Raw genomic sequence first — 17,390 nt, 5'->3', positions numbered from 1 at the left:
ATAAAAATGTGTTAGTCTGAAAAGATGCTATCAAACTACTAATTTTGGGGTACCAAATAGACTAACAAGGTTATCAAGACATGCAGGAAAAACTCTTCCCAGTCTCGGTCCTTTAGTATCCACAATTTAATACACTATTTCCACAACTTACCAACTCTCTTGCTTCCTCCAACTGCTTTTCCACACTTGAAACCAACTGTCTCTTCTCATCTAAAACAAAATAATAGATGTTTAGTTGAATAATATTTCTATTCTCAGAGCCATACTTAGTAAAGACTTGGCACTACTGAAATCTGGCCAATTTTGGCAGAACTTGGAAGCAAAGGATTGAGTTAAGCTAGTAGTTTGTGGAAGACTGACATAAAATTGCACAGTTATAGGCTGAGTCTGGGAAGTTGAAAGACATTCCAAAAGAAAGCCATGGCAAATGATACTGTTTATAAGAAAATTGCATGGCCGCACTATTTCCAGAAAATTGCCTGGCTATATCCATAAAGCCACTAGAAAGTTGCAAGTTTAAGGACATAATAAGGGCTTCTCTCCTTTGTGTACATATTTCGTGTTTGACACTAGGTAATTGTTAATCGTGCATTTGACAAGACAGTCTGTGATGGCATCGTTGCTCACTTTGAATCTTTAGCTTAAACTCTATTTCTAAAGCATAGATTTCTATTCATGTGAAGTAAAACTGTAATCATGAAGGGAAATTGGAACAAAAAATAACAAAGTGATCTAAACTTCAAAGTAATACCCAAAAGGATATAACATAGATTGGTTTCCAACATGTTCTAAAATCCCATTTTTCTCCTACACTACTCCCTGTTTCAACCAGTATGTGTTTTGTCTCAAGTTCTGTACAAATACATTGCCTCTAGAGAGGCTCATGAAGGGTAACTTCAAAACCCAACAAGTTTTTCACAAGAAACCATCCTATCCAGTTCAGGTCCTGTAATATCTCAGAGCAGGCTGAGTCATAGGATCTGCAACCTTAGCTAAGCCAGGGCAAGACAAACCACAGGGGATTAAAGAAAAGGCCATCCCAGGAAGCCATCCCATTTATCATCTGAGGAGGAGCCGTCCTCCTTGGTAGGCATCCCATATGTATCTCGACTGTGAGAAACAGAATCCTGGGGTTAAAAAGATCAGCAGCAGGATTCTTCCTTAGATGATCAGGCTAATTACATCATCAAGGCACGAAAGGACCACAGTCGTGACAGGTAGGCAGCAGGTCGTGACATCGGCTGGGGAGATGCAGAGGGCTGCCACCCACCCACTATCACTCACCTCCAATCAACTTGGGGATTTTTCCGATGCGGTTCGTGATCTCAGCGGTAAGAACCGAAAAGTCTTGCTCGTAGCCCTCGAAATCAGAGGACATGATGGCAGCAGCAGCAGCAAGAAAGAAAGAAAAAAAAAACTAGACTTCAATCTCCAAGCAGCCAAACTGCCCGCCGTTGACGGAAGCAAAGGAAGCAATCCTCGCTTTACGCGAGCCGCCGAAACACCAAAACTCTCAACTACAGCCGCTATAAAGCTCCTCCTGTCACCGCCGGAGACTTCCGGATTGAGTCCCACGGACAAGGTCTTCCCGGGTGCTTTTGACGCGAGCCGAGGTTCCGCTTTCCTATTTTGCCCCGTCCCACAGACTTCCCCGCACCTTTTCCTGACTGACGCCGTGTAGGTGACGGCCTCCACCGGGTTATCTTTTCGAGCAAGGCAAGGTCGGTAGAAAGAGTCAGGGCGACCGTCCGTCGGAGTTTCGCTGCTAAGAAAATAAGAAGTCTGCGCGGTCCGGGGAAGGTTTTTGGATCGAAATATCTTTTTTTCATGCTCAATGTGTTCCTGTCCGTGGGGGGAAGTGTTTCCCCAGGACACTTGCCAGCCTATTGAGGGCACTTCCAAAGTCAGGGCGGAACGGAAGGATTGCATGTCCGGGTTTTATGAAGGTGTCCCGGGGAAGTAGAGCACGGAGCCGCTGAAAGAGCGCGGCAAATAAAGGCGGACAACGGGGGACTCCCTGGCTGGGTCTGCCTGAAGCAAAGGCAGCGGGGGATACCCGGGACCAAGCAGGCTGGGGTTCGTCGCTGGTAAGCCGCGCGGTGTCCTGCCTTGACGGCGGTCGCAGAGACATCGGACCTTTCCGTTCGAAGCAAAGGGATTACAGATCCTTCTCTCCCTCCTTCTAACCTAAGCGTGGGAGGATGGGGAGAGGCTGCGCCGCGATCAGCCTTTGCTTTTACTTTGCCTGCTGAGCCTTCGCCAGTCAGCTGTTTTACCCTTGAGAGGAGGAGGAGGAGGAAGAGGGTTTTCGTTTCTGCTTTCCCTGGCCTTGAAATTGCGAAAAAGAGGCAGAGAAATAGGCAGAGAAGCAGACGTAGCCCGCGCTTCACCTGTTGAACTACTTGCCTGTTGCGCCCTCCTTGGACTTCGGTGTACGTAAAGAAAGGGAAACGAACTCCGTGCTATAATTTTGTATTGCGATGCTCCAGGCACAGAGATGCTTTTTTTCTGAGCTAATAAGCGGGGAAGGATTTCACTCCCTGGGATCTTCTTCGTTATTTCATTTAATTACTTACATAAGCATTCTGCATAAATTAACTTCATGTGGAAAAGTTGCTAGGGTGTATTGCAAATCAAAAAAAAATTTCTGGTCGTAGAGCAGTGACGAAGTGTAATTGACCACAGCAGAGTTGTTTAAATACAGATAGTCCTCAAGGTACTATTCCAACTGAGCCCAATATTTCTGTTGCTAAGTGAGACATTTGTTAAGTGAGTTTTGCCCCATTTTACAACCTTTACTGTCCCAGTTGTAAAGTGAATCATTGCAGTTGTCAAGTTAATAAGACAGTTGGTAAGTGAATCTGGCGTCCCTATGGACTTTCCTTGTCAAAAGGTTGCCTAAGGGGATCACGTAACCCTGGGACGATGCAACCGTCATAAATATGAATCAATTGAAAAGCATTTAAATGTTGATCATATGACCATGGGGATGCTGCAGTGGTTGTAAGTGTGAAAAAATGGTCCTAAGTCACTTTTTGCAACATCGTTGTAACTTCAAATTGTCACTAAGTGAACTGTTGTAAGTTGAAAATTACTTGTACTCCTAGGGAGGTATAGCAAATAGTTATATCTACCAGCAGTATTTGTGTCACAGAGCCCATAAGTTATCCTATTGTTCTTGAACTTACTTGGAATGTCATTGAATTAATACTTGGGATTTTTTTCATTATTAGTTAATGGTGGACTACCAGATTGTTCTCTTCTTTGTGAAAAATCAAAACGTTTTTGTAGTGGAAAGCTGTCCACATTTTCAGATGCTTAATAGATACTTGGTTACTTTATTACATTTTTGCCAGGAAAAAAAAAGAAATTGCCTAAATAGACAAAAACAGCAACTTCTGCTAGCCTAGGCAATTTCCCACATGAAGAGCTAACTTCACTGCAGTGCCACAAACAATTTTTGAAGTTTTCTCCTGCTGTATGACATATACGTTAAGAAAAAACATATCTAAATTCTTACTTGCATTTGAAATTAGTTCTTGGGCTGTTTCCTAGAATGAGGAACTGATGAGGATGAGGAATTGAAGAGTATTTGAAATGTGACATTTAAAATTATTTCTTCAGGATTTGCTTCATAAACCATGTTTGCATCACTAAACAAAATAATTAACTAGACGGTCCACATTGGACAGAAAAGGTATAATCTTGTTAATATTTACCAATTATTCTAACATGTAACAAACTTGGAATCAATTTTCCAGTTCAGATATCAGCTGATTTTTTTAAAATAAAAAGCACACACGCACACACTCATACAAAATGAGGATCAGAGCCAAAAGTATGACTATGACAGAGAGAGAAGAAAGAACAGGGAGTGGGGTGCTCTATAGCCCATTTTTCTGCCAGTGAACCATGGTCTGTTGCTCCAAATCAATTTGTTTCTAATAACAATGTTTATTTTGTAGTTGCTGCAGTTGGAAATTTTCTTCCTTTTTTTTTTTTTTTTTTGCTCAGGTTTTAAAAGAAAACTCATGAAGAGTTCCTGTAGTTGATGATTCTTTCAAATGTGAAAAATGGCTTAAATCCAGCTTCAAAATTAGTGTTTGGACATCTTACCATTCAAGTAGAGATGAAAATGTATGACAAGTGGAAATGTGTTCCTGAAAGAAATTGAATGAAATAAGAATCAACTTGAATGCAGCATGGGAATGTTTTGTTCAATCATTAGATTTGAAAATCTCTATGAACTGAAAAGACTATGCCACTGGGGACCAATCATAGCACTTAGTGTAATAGCAATATGTTCTGCTATGGCTATCATTGATGCAGTCCTGTGGTACTGGCCTTTGGATACAACAGGAGGAAGTATTAATTTCATCATGCTCATCAATTGGACTATTATGATCCTTTATAACTACTTCAATGCCATGTTTGTTGGCCCTGGATATGTTCCTATTGGATGGAAACCAGTAAGCAAATAACAATATGGTATATCCACCCCACCCCCCACCCCCTTAAAATAATATTTCAGCGTCCTGATTTTATGTTAGGCAATGGCTTAGGAAACCTAATTTTTGGATCTGCAGAATGAAAGCAAAATGGGAGCCAGTGGGAAATTAATCTATGCACTTTTGTGGATACTTGTTGAATATATAATAGTCTGACTCCTACCAGATACATCTCTTCACTGGATATTACTAGCTAAGCAAGAGATACCTAAAAAAAAAACTGGTTTCTTTCTGGGGAAAAAACAGGTTATAGTGAGTAACGCAGCTTGCAGATAAAACTCATTGAACAAGGTGGCAATATATCTGAGATTATAGTTTATCAATTCCACCACCCTTACACATTTACATTGATTTTTTGTTCTTGTGCATTAGGCTTGTTCCTCAGCAGGAAAGTTGTTATAGATGTTTTATTTCCTGAAATTCTGCTTTAATGCATAGATGAACTTTATAAGATACTTGTTTCTTTTATCATTTTCTATTTGTATGTATGTGTTTGTCTGTGTGTATATATACTGCTTTGTTTTTAGGAAAACGCTCAGGACTCCATGTATCTTCAATACTGTAAAATATGCCAATCTTACAAAGCACCACGTTCACATCACTGCCGAAAATGTAACAGGTACTATTGCTAATAAATACTGTTCATTGGATAAAGTTAATACTTATTTACTTATGTAACAATAACCCCCCTCAAATCATTTCATATATTTTATAGAATGTGAAAATAAAACCCATGTCACATTCCTCATGTTACACTTACAGCTTTTTTACTGTATCAGTGTTGTCTGAAATTAAGGCTTCTTTTAGACATCAAGTAATATGTGATGAATGAGAATAGGAATGGCTGCCAGTCGCTGTGTTTGTATTAAACTTGGATTTGCTTCTTAGGTGTGTGATGAAGATGGATCACCACTGTCCATGGATTAATAACTGCTGTGGATTTCAGAATCATGCCTCATTTACACTTTTTCTTCTGCTAGCCCCTCTGGGCTGTATTCACGCTGCTTTTATTTTTGTCATGACCATGTATACGCAGCTTTATAACAGGGTAAGAAAATACTGTTTTTTGCTTCTTTAAAACATACACAGAATTGTATGAATTCGCTTTCGGAAGAACAGCTTTCATAATTCTACCTTATCTTATACTTGCTGTAGTTAAAATTACATTTTTTTGTCTACTACATTTTTTTGTCTACTAAGTTTCTTCATACTGACAGTCTGGAACTCTTGAAGATTGTAGTTTTTTGCTCCAGATCCTTTATTCTTTCTTTATCTGACCCAGAAGTAGTCATTCTTCCATATATATGATATATGTCCTGCCGGTCCTGCCGGCCGCCTTGAAAGAGGCGGTGGTGAGGCCTCTCCTCAAGAAGCCATCCCTGGATCCGGCTATTTTGGCTAACTATCGTCCAGTCTCCAACCTTCGCTTTATTGCGAAGGTTGTTGAGAGTGTGGTGGCGCGACAGCTTCCCCAGTACCTGGATGAAGCTGTCTATCTGGATCCGCTCCAGTCCGGCTTCAGACCTGGGTACAGCACGGAAACGGCATTGGTCGCGTTGGTGGATGATCTCTGGAGGGCCCGGGATAGGGGTTATTCCTCTATCCTGGTCCTATTAGACCTCTCAGCGGCTTTTGATACCATCGACCATGGTATCATGTTGCGCCGGCTGGAGGGACTGGGAGTGGGGGGCACTGTTTTGCGGTGGTTCTCCTCCTATCTCTCCGACCGGTCGCAATCTGTGTTGACAGGGGGGCAGCGGTCGACCCCAAGGCGCCTTGTTTGTGGGGTGCCGCAAGGGTCGGTCCTCTCGCCCCTCCTGTTCAACATTTATGTGAAGCCGCTGGGTGACATCATCCGTGGTTTTGGGGTGGAGTTCCATCAGTACGCTGATGACACTCAGCTGTACATTTCCACCCCAGACCATCCCAATGATGCCTTGGAAGTGATGTCCCAGTGCCTGGAGGCCGTGCGGGTCTGGATGGGGAGAAACAGGCTTCGACTCAACCCTTCCAAGACCGAGTGGCTGTGGCTGCCGGCGTCCCGGTATAGCCAGCTGACGCCATCGCTGGTTATTGGGGGCGAATCATTGGCCCCCACAGAGAGGGTCCGCAACTTGGGTGTCCTCCTGGATGCGCGGCTGTCCTTAGAAGGGCATATGACAGCCGTGGCCAGGAGGGCTTTTTGTCAGGTTCGCCTGATACGCCAGTTGCGTCCCTTTCTGGACCGGGACTCCCTACGCACGGTCACTCAAGCACTCGTCACTTCTCGTCTGGACTATTGTAACGCTCTCTACATGGGGCTCCCCTTGGGGTGCACCCGGAGGCTCCAACTGGTGCAGAATGCGGCTGCGCGGGGGATTATGGGAGCGACGGGGCGCTCCCATGTGACTCCTCTCCTGCGCGAGCTCCATTGGCTTCCGGTGGACTTCCGGGTGCGCTTCAAGGTGTTGGTGATTACCTTTAAAGCGCTCCATGGCTTAGGGCCAGGGTACTTACGGGACCGCCTTCTGCCACCAATAGCCTCCCACCGGCCGGTTCGCTCCCACAGAGAGGGTCTCCTCAGGGTGCCGTCGGCCAGACAATGCCGGCTGACGACCCCCAGGAGGAGAGCCTTCTCTGTGGTGGCACCTACCCTATGGAACAATCTACCCCCAGAGATACGAGTGATCTCCGACCTCCGGATTTTTCGTCGGGCCCTAAAAACTCATTTTTTTCAACTAGCTGGTCTGTCCTGATTTTAGGGTTAGTTTTTAAAATTTTTAAAATTTTAATATTTATTTTAATTGACAAGTTTTAAATTATGAGCCAAATTTATAAATTATCTTAATTTTATTTTAATTGTGATGTTTGTATAGATGTTTTTTATCTGGCTGTTCACCGCCCTGAGTCCGAAAGGAGAAGGGCGGTATAGAAATGCGAATAAATAAATAAAATAAATAAATAATATATTTCACTAACCTAATTTAAAGTCCAGAGTCACTTTATAGGGGAGATGGGTGGCATAAAAATTTAATTAAATAATTAATTAATCAGAAAGGAGTCTATGTCCTTAAAGGTAGGGAAAGTATGTTTCTTCAGAAATTGCACTCTGTGCTACATTTTGCAACTGCCTCTCTGTCACTAATAATAGATTGTGGATAATGTCATTCAATAAATTGGTTATTCTATTTTAAAGCATCTTATGAAATTAGGAACCATTGAAAAATACAGCAAATTAAAGAAAGAATTTGGATTGAATTTACTGGGTTTTTTTTTCCAGAATGCTTAGCTTTAAGTTACCTATAAGTCTGGTGCATTCAGTATCTCTGTCATTTATTCCTATCTTACTAATCACATTTCCAATAAATCAGATTCTGTATGTCCTTCAGGTAAGATATAACTTTTGGCTTAGGCATAAACTATGGAAACACCTCTGATTGAAGATTGAATTTCTATCAATAAAGAGTTAAGACTAGAGAGTTCTTGCTGCAGATTAACTGTTCAGCTGGCTGCTTACTAATTTTCTTCTCTTTTGTTTCTTTTTAACAGGTCTCCTTTGGCTGGAGTTCTGTGAAAATTGATATGAGTGCAGCCAGGAGGGATCCCCGCCCAATAATTCCTTTTGAGTTGTCTGCATTTGCTGCCTCTTTATTTGCCCTGGGACTGGCATTAGGTACTACACTAGCGGTTGGAATGTTGTTTGTTATCCAGGTGAGTCAGATACAGAGATGTTCTGACGAGATGTTCCGGTGCTCAAAGGGTGGAGACAGTTCTCAGTGCCTTATAGCATCTTATTTTCTCTTAATTCTGGACTGTAGTTTTAAATATCCAATCAGCAATTTGAAATTCCAGTCTAGCTGCAGTGTATTTCATAATCATGAGCATTATGATTAAAGAAGCCTAAAGGGAGTAGAGATAAGAGTCTTTGTACAGATGATCAGTTGTGCAACAGAGGAAAGACATGCTTTCTTTACATAAATGGGAGGTACCTGTAAACAAAGCTAAATTTCATAACTTTATCTCTTAAACAGCTTTTTTTTCCTGTTTCAAATGTTCATCAGTAACAAAGACTTCATGCATATATGTATTTGTGGATGTGAGAGAAAGAAAGAAAGAAAGATGTTAACATGTAGAAATCAACTAGAATCCTATTGGAATTTGTGATTCAGTTCAAAGAAGTGAAAACGAATTCTTTTTTTTTTTTTTGTTTTGAGTTACTAAAAGTTAGTGCATATGTGCGTACAAAATTACAAATGTTCCTTATTTGATCTATGCTATGAGTCAATTCAGTGATTTTAGTTTTAATTTGAAGGGATAATTTAATCAAACTGTTTCACATGGCCCTAATGTAGATGTGTTAATGTATGAGTATGTTGTCCTACTAGCTAAGACGTTCCTGCCATTCTGGATTTCTTGCAATGTGTAAGTTTTGACATGCTACATAAGACTTCAGTATGACTATTCACGCCAATGGATCTCCCACTTCTGCTATAAAAAAACCTGTTCTCATGGATGTGCGGGTGATGCTTGATTGGCAGCTGACATTTTTACTCCACTGTATATAAAGCAGGAATGGAAGCTATGTAGATTTCATCCAGGGTATTCAGGGTAGACTTGGATTTCCCTTTTCCTTTTTTAAATATATTTATCCATAATTTTTCAAGTGAAAATCTCAGCAGAGGAAGGAGAACAGTGTTAAGGAAAGGGAGGCTTTAATAAGGTAGTAAAACAACAGAACAATTCCTTTTGTCCTTTTTTTATGCTTTTGTAAATCAATGCATTGTTTTGGTACAATATTATGTATGCAATAGTAATTGAAGATTATTGACAGTCTTGGTTAGATGATTTAGGTTGCAAATAGAGGAAAGAGAAAGAAGTATTCTATCGATATTAATTACAATGTAGATTATCAATATTACAAGCATAATATTATTTGACTTTTTATCCAGACTTAACATTAAAGAAGAAAACCCCCCTGCAGAATTGAATCAGAGTATTTCTTGTACTCAGTTTCAGTCTTGTACTGATTAGTTAATATTTTGTTGTGTTACTTAATATATACTCCCTTTCTCTTTGTATCTGTCTGTCTGTCTGTCTGTCTATCTGTCTGTCTGTCTATCTTTATCTATCTATCTCTCATATTCTTATATAGATTGATAGGCAAAGCAAATTTAAGAAGATTTGAAATTTCAAGAAAGAAAGAAAAATTATTGAGTTTCTAACTTCTTCCTTTTTATACAATTGCTAACTTACAATATTTGTAGATATTTAGGCCTCCTTAGAAACCAGACTATATCATATTTGGCATGCTGTGTAAAGTATTGTGTATTGGGGTTGTTTTTACTTAAATTTGATTAAATTTTTATTTTGTATATGTATTGCTAGTTTTGCCATTGCTATATATTCTCCAAGTTTAAGTTTCCAGTCAGATATTTTTGGAATTGTATCTTTCTTTCAGTGTTGAACAAAATTTATTCTCACTGCTGTGTGTTATAACTTATTATTTTTGTTTATTTTTTCTGGGGTTATACCCAGTAAGAAAAGTTGTAATTTCATTTAAAATGATTCTTATCATTTCCTTAAGTTAAAACAAATTTTGAGACTTATATACGAAAATTCTGAATCTGCGCTTCTCGAAAAACAAAAACTTAATACTGCCAAGATTTTCTTCTAGTAGCTGCTTCTTGTGCAGCACTACAGAAGAAAGGCATTTATGTCTGAAAGAAATAGTATGAGAGGGAAGGATTTTCCCGGTGTAAAAACAAAAGGAAGTAAGTGATGGTTTACTTTAGGTTCAGATGTTCAGATCAGCGGTGAAATGAAAAATTTATTACTACCGGTTCTGTGGGCGTGGCTTGGTGGGCGGGTGATATGACTGAGTGGGCATGGACAACTTGTTTTTTTTTTTACTTTTAAAACCATTTTTTCTACAACCTCTTCGGCTGAAGAGGTTGTTAAAAATGCTTTTAAAAGCCTCGGACGGTCCCAGCTTACTTGCCTGATTGGCAGAGGCTTTTCTTTTTTAAAAAAAAACCTCTGACCATCCCAGCTGACTTGCCTAATCGGCAGAGGCTTTGTTTTTACTTTTAAAAGGATTTTTTCGGCCAAAGAGGTTGTAGAAAAAATGCTTTTAAAAATAAAATAAAAAGCCTCTGAAGATCATGCGGCTCAGCTGGGCATGGGGGTGGGGAGGGATTTTTGCTACCGGTTCTCCGAACCACCTGCCGCCATCGCTACCGGATCGGGTGATCCGGTCCGAACCAGCATTTCACCCCTGGTTCAGATGTTACAAAAGAGTTCAGATGCACAATAATAAATAGCAGTGCACATTAATGAAATCCTAAGATTGCTTATAATTTAACCAAAGGCATGGAATAATAGAATAATAGGGAGACATGTGTTTGTTACAAATTCAAAACTTTCCAGATGACTCCTGGAGATTTTTACTCTCAAAAATTAAAGTAAAACTAAACATCAGTGCATCTATGGAAATATAAGGTTCTTGCATTTATGCTTATTTGCCATACTATTTATGATGTCAAGACTTTGGTAGTTGGTGGGTTCAGCTAGTTTAGGAATAAAAAATAAATGGGACAATGGATGGATGGAATGGATAGAAGAAGTATTCTTGAGTATACTGAATCCAGAAATACCATTTACTTGTTTATCTACAAAGTTTTTTACATTTTACATTGCAATATTCATTCAAATTATAAACATTAAAGGTTTCCTGTTTTCCATTTTTGATCTAGTGCTCTTAATGCAATTTCTGTGGAATGAGTTTCTATTTTCTCACTTCAGGCATGAGCTAATCTTTGTAATTTTTTTTAGATGAAAATCATTTTAAGGAATAAAACTTCAATAGAATCATGGATTGAAGAAAAGGTAAAAAATAATTATTCTCATACTCATTTAAATATATATTATGCCACAGAGGTAGTAGTTTGTAGTAGTTGTTGTTAAACAGTACTGTGATTTAATATGATTTAATTAAGCCAGGGTCTTTTACGACCTTTTCACACATTTTCTAAGATCTTTCATCACAAGAAGAATTTAGCACATATGACCACTGTTGCCTTTTAAATGTTGGGTTTAAGCCAACTTGTAAAATTTTTTAAATTACTCACTTCTCTTGGCTGTCCTTTTGTCATTAAGTAAGTCATGGTTAAACAAACAATGGTTTTGCATAAAATTAGTTTCTGGTTACTTTTATTGGTAAGGTCTCTCCATTCCATTGTACACGTAGAAACTCAGAAAGAGAATTGTCTCCCTGTACCTTCAGGGAAGAATTGTAACAACCACTGACATGACTCAACACCTCCCACATCCATTCTGAGAATAATGTGAGAAATAATTCCAGAAATAAATTTTAATATGTGATATCATTGCATCACTAGAGGTCAGTATACAGTAAAGAACTTTAATGTGAAGCAGCACAGTGCTTTTAAGAAACACTGTGAAAGATTATGAAATCAAAATTGTTTGATTTATTGTAAAGGAAGCTATTTTCCTACCTAAATGCAACTATTTTTTATTGAATACTTCTGAAATAGGACTATCTCTTTTAATACTCAATATAAATTGAACCAATAATATTTTGGCCTAATGTGTGATTTAAAAAAATTTCCACTGTATTTAAATAACAAGTTAAAATATGCCATCTCACATCACACTTATCAAAACATCACAGTTCTGCTTAGATAGATAATATAGAGGTGTTTTGTCCTCTCTGTTCTTATTTGCAGCTACTGCTCTAGCATTATATCAAATAGTATAGCAATCTGCAGAGAAGGCAAAAAATCCCTTTGTCTTGTATGGGTCCTGGGATTTCTCTTTTATCTTAGTTGAACCTTTCTAATTTTTTACTACAATAATCACAAATTTAAATATTGGGTAACATGAAAGTTTCTCCATGTTAGAAATCTAATATATTCATGTAATTGAGAGGGTTTTTTTCTTGTCAACTGTATTTGTATACATTCCTTGCAGGCCAAAGACCGCATTCAGTATTATCAAACAAAAGAAGTCTTTGTATTTCCTTATGACCTGGGAAGCAAATGGGATAACTTTAAGCAAGTCTTTACATGGTCTGGAAATCCAGACGGAGATGGCTTGGAATGGCCTATAAGAGAAGGCTGCCATCAATACAGTTTAACGGTATGCTATTTTCCCTTGTTTTTCCTTTACACGCCTACAATTAAATGTGAAGTAAATGCATTGAAAAATTGGCTTTATTAAAATGCTGCTTCATATCTTTCAGATTGAACAGTTAAAACAGAAAGCTGACAAGAGAGTGAGAAGTGTAAGTGATCAGCAATTCATCACATTGCTGTCTATATTGCCATATTGATCTTAGCATAATATCGCTTTGAAAATTAAGAACTGCATGGTTTCATGTCTCATTTTAGAACACTATGTTGGGTAAAATAGTAAACTGTAATAATGCCATTATGGCATAAAGTATTGTTATTTCTATAGATATGTGGTAATTTATTTATTGTAAGATGTGTGTGATATTATAAATGTCTTTAGCTCAGTGGGAAGAAATAGAACCAAGAAAGAAGAATCAAATAAAAAGAGAAAAAGAAATTCTAAATAATTGCTTATGAGCTATTTCTCTGTGTTGAAAATTTTAATTGATTCTGTTTTGGTTAGTCATTAACCTACCAGTTATGGAATGGATTGAAAATGCTGAACAAATACTTTCCTTAGACATATCTCCTGAAGTCTTAGAACTCCAGTTCTAATATAATTTTTGTCTATAATAAGTAATACCAATCATTTGACTAAACTAGCTTATTACAGAATAGAACCCTATAAATTAGACTTATATCAAACAATTAGATCAATAGTTCATTTTTACACTACAGACCATGACTTCTCTGGTAAAACAGTTGCTTTCCAGTCGGTCAAAACTGTCAAGCCGATGGAAGAAGCCATTCCCTTGCAGAGCTTTATGTCTGTATACATTCTGGATACTTATAGATTTCCACCTTAATCATATACTCAGTAATTCTTTTTGAATGCCTCAGTCTTGCCTCTTTGTGGGCAAGATTTCGGAAGTGATTTGCCATTGCCTCCTTCCTAAGGCTGAGACAACAACTGGCTTTGTGATTAAAATGAGGCTAGAAGATATGGACTCAGTTTCTATCTGATGCCCTAACCATTATACCAAACTGGTTCTCTAGAAACTCATATGTTACCTTTGAGCAAATAGTTGACAGATAACAAGATAAGATTATAATACTCCACAAATCTTTTATTTTCGAAACATCGAGTCAGTATACATTTTTTAAAAAAGATAAAATTAAGTTCACCCACTCCAAACATAATATCTTGTTACATCTTATCATTCCTCCCAAAAACTTTCTATAGCATTGTTCTTTTCTGAGGACTGGCTAAATGTCTGAGTGATGTCTAAGAGACATAATGGCTTTTTAAACACCCCAAATTTCTCTATAACATTTCAACCCCTGCTTCCTATTTGACTACTCAAAATTATTCCAAAGCATCTTCATGTGTTTCCTTCATCATGCACTTTATTTATTTCTGCAATTTGTGTGATGTTCATTTCATAAAGATTGAGTGTAATAATACAAACGTTAAGTAGAGACCCCTAAACCCAATGTTACTATAGTTTCCTGAAGAACAGCAACTATGGTTTACAATGGAGACTACACATAAGAATTCATAGCAAAACTATTTTCCAATAGCAATTGCTGGTTCTTCAAAGGTACAAACAGCAACTGTTTCCTTAGACATATTTGTTTCTCTTTATTTGATCTGAAAATTTTTCTACTTGCACAAAGGAAAGTTGCTACATTCAAGAACACCTTCCTATGCGGGTGCTGGTTTCTAACCATAGACATTTACTATAAGATTGTGAAATGGAGGTGGGAGGGAAAGTCAGATAATTCACGTCTGTCTGAAAACCTAGATATCAAAATAATGTATAATTACACAGTGACAACAATTAGAAAAAGTTTTGGCATCTAAAAAAAAAGTGAAGGTGATTTATATAATTCCAGCTGCTCATTAATATATTTTATTTTTATTTCTGTTATATTGGAACATCAAACATTAAAATACAAATTAACAGAAAGGGAAAAGGAATGACCAAACAAATTGAAAGTGACAAAATATTATATATCAAGTAAATATAACAGCCACTCTTAAACAAATAACATCAGTTTATAAAATATCTTAAAAAACTAATTGCAACATACTATTCATTGAATATTAATTTCATCTAAAAGATAGTAAATTATGAAATATAAATAACTTTCTATTTAAAAAGCTATGATATTTCTCTAGGCAAATCCAATCTATTCTTCAAAACCCAAATCTTGGTTCTCTTGTTTATCTTGAAAGAAATCTAACAATGGCCTTCACGTTGCATGAAATTTAGACAAATTATTGTCTCTAAGCAAAGCAGTCAATTTCACCATCTTGACTAGGATCCATTAATTTCAAAATTCTTTCTTTCATTTTGTATATATATATTATTTCCATCTTTGAGCTTATAACAGCATTGCTTGCCAATGTCACATATTAAAAAAAGTCTCGAAATTTTCTGAACCAACAAAAATAATCTGATTCTAAAATTTCTCAGCCTTCTTACAATTTTATAATCAATTGTTTGAAACCAGCAAATTCTCTTAAGCAACTTTTTTTTAATTCAAATTTTCCAGGTACGGTACCAAGCAATCGAAGACTATAATGGTGCCTTTTGCCCTGTCACGAAAGGTGTAAGGACTTTCTGTACGACTCCATGCACTGAAGAGCCTAGAATTGCCCTTCACAAGGGAGACCACATTTTAGCCACCCGAGGACTGAAGTTAGTATCTCTATATATGATTACTTCAACTTTTAAAAACATTGCAAAGGTAAACAAGTACTGTCTTTTTAATTCTTTATTCTTCTTTTTTTTATTATTTTTTGGCACTGGATGTATGGCGACAAAATTACTGACCTGCCAACGAATGGTAATTACTTTGTTTCAAAGTTAGAGTATCTTATTTTAATTTCATAATGTAGTTTAAATGCATTTTATGTCTTAAGTACATTATTTTCAGTGATTCCAATTGCAAAATCCATTAAAACTTTAACAAAAATTCGAAAAGCCAATCTGAAATAGTTTAATATGAATTCAGCAGACTTGGAGGACAGGAAATTAAGGGATTCTACTTAGGAAAATCTGTGGTACAAATCCCTACTTAAAGATAGAAAGGTACTATGCCATTATACCAAATAGATAATTTGTCCAGCTTCCAGCATTTTAGAATTTAGAGTATTCCAAAAGTGTATCTAGAAACTAGAAAATTGAGTTGATTTAAACAGCTGGATTAAATAATTAAGAGTGCAGTTTTAAATATATTTCCTTAGAGATGATGGGATATACTTCCAAGTCTGACATCTGTAGGTTTGTGCTATTAGGAACTTCATTTATTTTCAAGTTGTTAAAACAAGGATGGTAGATACTGTCATAGAAGAAACATTCTTTATCCTTTCACATGCAAGACGTAATGCTTCAAAATCAACTCCTACAGCAACATGGTTAATATAGACAAAATCTAAGTCATACCTTACATCTTGAAGAAAAATTGTGAAAACTGAAAAAAGAGTTTAGTTTTGCAGATGTTACACAGTTTTCGACAAGGCTCAAGAGTGCATAATGATGGGACAGGGAGGAAAAATCTGCAAGTGATACTGTTTTTTATTTCTGCTGTTTTTTCTCACTGTTAGATGGGGAGAGACTCAGAGGTTGGTTCCCAAGAAAATGTGTGGAAAAATGCCTGTATGATTCTGAATCAGATCAGCCGTTGGATGCAGAAAAGAAAGCAAGATAACCCTTGTGATAACTTGGAAAAGTTTGCTTTGGACCACTGTCCTTCTACTTGAATATTCTATATATATTCTTATGTATGGAACATAGATCATATTATGTGTGTTTGCAAGGATGGGAGCTTCAGTGCTATACTATTAATCATCTTTTGCCATTTTTAAAAGGGAGGAAACCATTCCATGGACGCTTTTTCATATTAAAGCTTTCACAATATAGAGCACATTTGACCTGATTTTTAAATTTAATTTTATTATATAATCTTAAGAAACATATGTGCTACATTTTGTCTGATGTTTAAGTACTCCTCACTTAAAAATATATTCCTGTTATTTACATTCCTCAAAATACCATAACATTATTCTGTTGCCATCATGAAAGTTGAAAGGACTATGTGAATGAATGCAGCTGAGTTGACTTAGCTGATGCTTTGGATTTTTTTTTAATTTTAATATCATGTGATTTTTATTAAAAATAAAATAGAAAAGATTATATTTGCTCTTTGGTGCATTTTTAGAGATGAACATATTGCTGAATTTTTGCAACAAAATAACAAAACCAGATAACAATTCACACAACATGTTAACCCATGACAGTGCTGTTTCCTTTTGTATAGTATAATGTGTGGCATCAAATTATGACTATATTACTTTTTCCAGGCTGGTACCTATAGATACAATGAAGTGTTATGTCCAATCAGCAGGGGTAAATTGTAGCACTTGCTTTCTTCCTCCTTCTGAAGGTAATGTTCAGTCAACATCTGAACTTTCTGATAAACTATAAGTTTTTTACATACTCCTCAGGACAAGTTTCTATGAGACTCTACAGTTAAATTCAATAATCAAACAAATGCATGCATTAAAAAAGTATTAAAAATTGAAATAGAGAAGTATAATTTGATTGTAGTTAACTCTTCAAGTAGGCCAGGTCAAAAACCAAATATCACAAGGATTCCAGAATTGTCTTTATTGTTTAATTGAAATATATATTGAAAGCTTATCCAAAACCTTTGCACACAAACCCCTTTTAAAGACAATAGGCCAATATATGGCTGCTCTTTC

At 37.1% G+C, this 17,390-nt stretch overlaps 2 protein-coding genes across 14 annotated transcripts in view; one reads left to right on the top strand and one right to left on the bottom strand.

Annotated features, from left to right (window-relative positions):
• VTI1A (vesicle transport through interaction with t-SNAREs 1A) overlaps window positions 1–1,594 on the bottom strand; it is a 227,356-nt gene extending 225,762 nt beyond the window's left edge. For all 4 annotated transcript variants that reach the window (XM_034440119.3, XM_034440117.3, XM_034440120.3 and 1 more), the window contains exons 1-2: window positions 1,285–1,594; window positions 152–210 (exon numbers count right to left, since the gene is read on the bottom strand). In XM_034440119.3, the coding sequence (XP_034296010.1) occupies window positions 152–210; window positions 1,285–1,378 (153 nt within the window). In that variant the 5' untranslated portion in view covers window positions 1,379–1,594. The remainder of the gene's footprint in view (window positions 1–151; window positions 211–1,284) is intronic.
• A 23-nt stretch (window positions 1,595–1,617) lies between these two features.
• ZDHHC6 (zDHHC palmitoyltransferase 6) lies at window positions 1,618–16,821 on the top strand. 10 transcript variants are annotated; one of them, XM_087872900.1, is made up of 11 exons: window positions 1,952–2,087; window positions 4,015–4,469; window positions 5,036–5,127; window positions 5,397–5,556; window positions 8,037–8,198; window positions 11,319–11,372; window positions 12,477–12,644; window positions 12,748–12,789; window positions 15,179–15,325; window positions 15,430–15,472; window positions 16,233–16,821. In XM_087872900.1, exons 2-11 carry the CDS (start codon window positions 4,203–4,205, stop codon window positions 16,334–16,336), a joined length of 1,239 nt encoding a protein of 412 aa, XP_087729026.1. In that variant the 5' UTR covers window positions 1,952–2,087; window positions 4,015–4,202; the 3' UTR covers window positions 16,337–16,821. The 10 variants fall into 10 exon arrangements, with proteins under 10 accessions (XP_087729025.1, XP_087729022.1, XP_087729028.1 ...); XM_087872899.1 differs by lacking the exon at window positions 1,952–2,087 and adding an exon at window positions 1,618–1,721 and having other exon boundaries at window positions 15,179–15,472; XM_087872896.1 differs by having other exon boundaries at window positions 1,926–2,087; window positions 15,179–15,472.
• The last annotated feature ends 569 nt before the right edge of the window (window positions 16,822–17,390 follow it).

The sequence above is a fragment of the Pantherophis guttatus genome, chromosome 6, assembly GCF_059756535.1.
Source record: "Pantherophis guttatus breed Tessera chromosome 6, ASM5975653v1, whole genome shotgun sequence".
In the NCBI taxonomy this organism is placed as follows: domain Eukaryota; kingdom Metazoa; phylum Chordata; class Lepidosauria; order Squamata; family Colubridae; genus Pantherophis; species Pantherophis guttatus.
The sequence above is the reverse complement of the archived record's forward strand: the minus strand, read 5'-3'. Positions and strand labels throughout refer to the sequence as shown.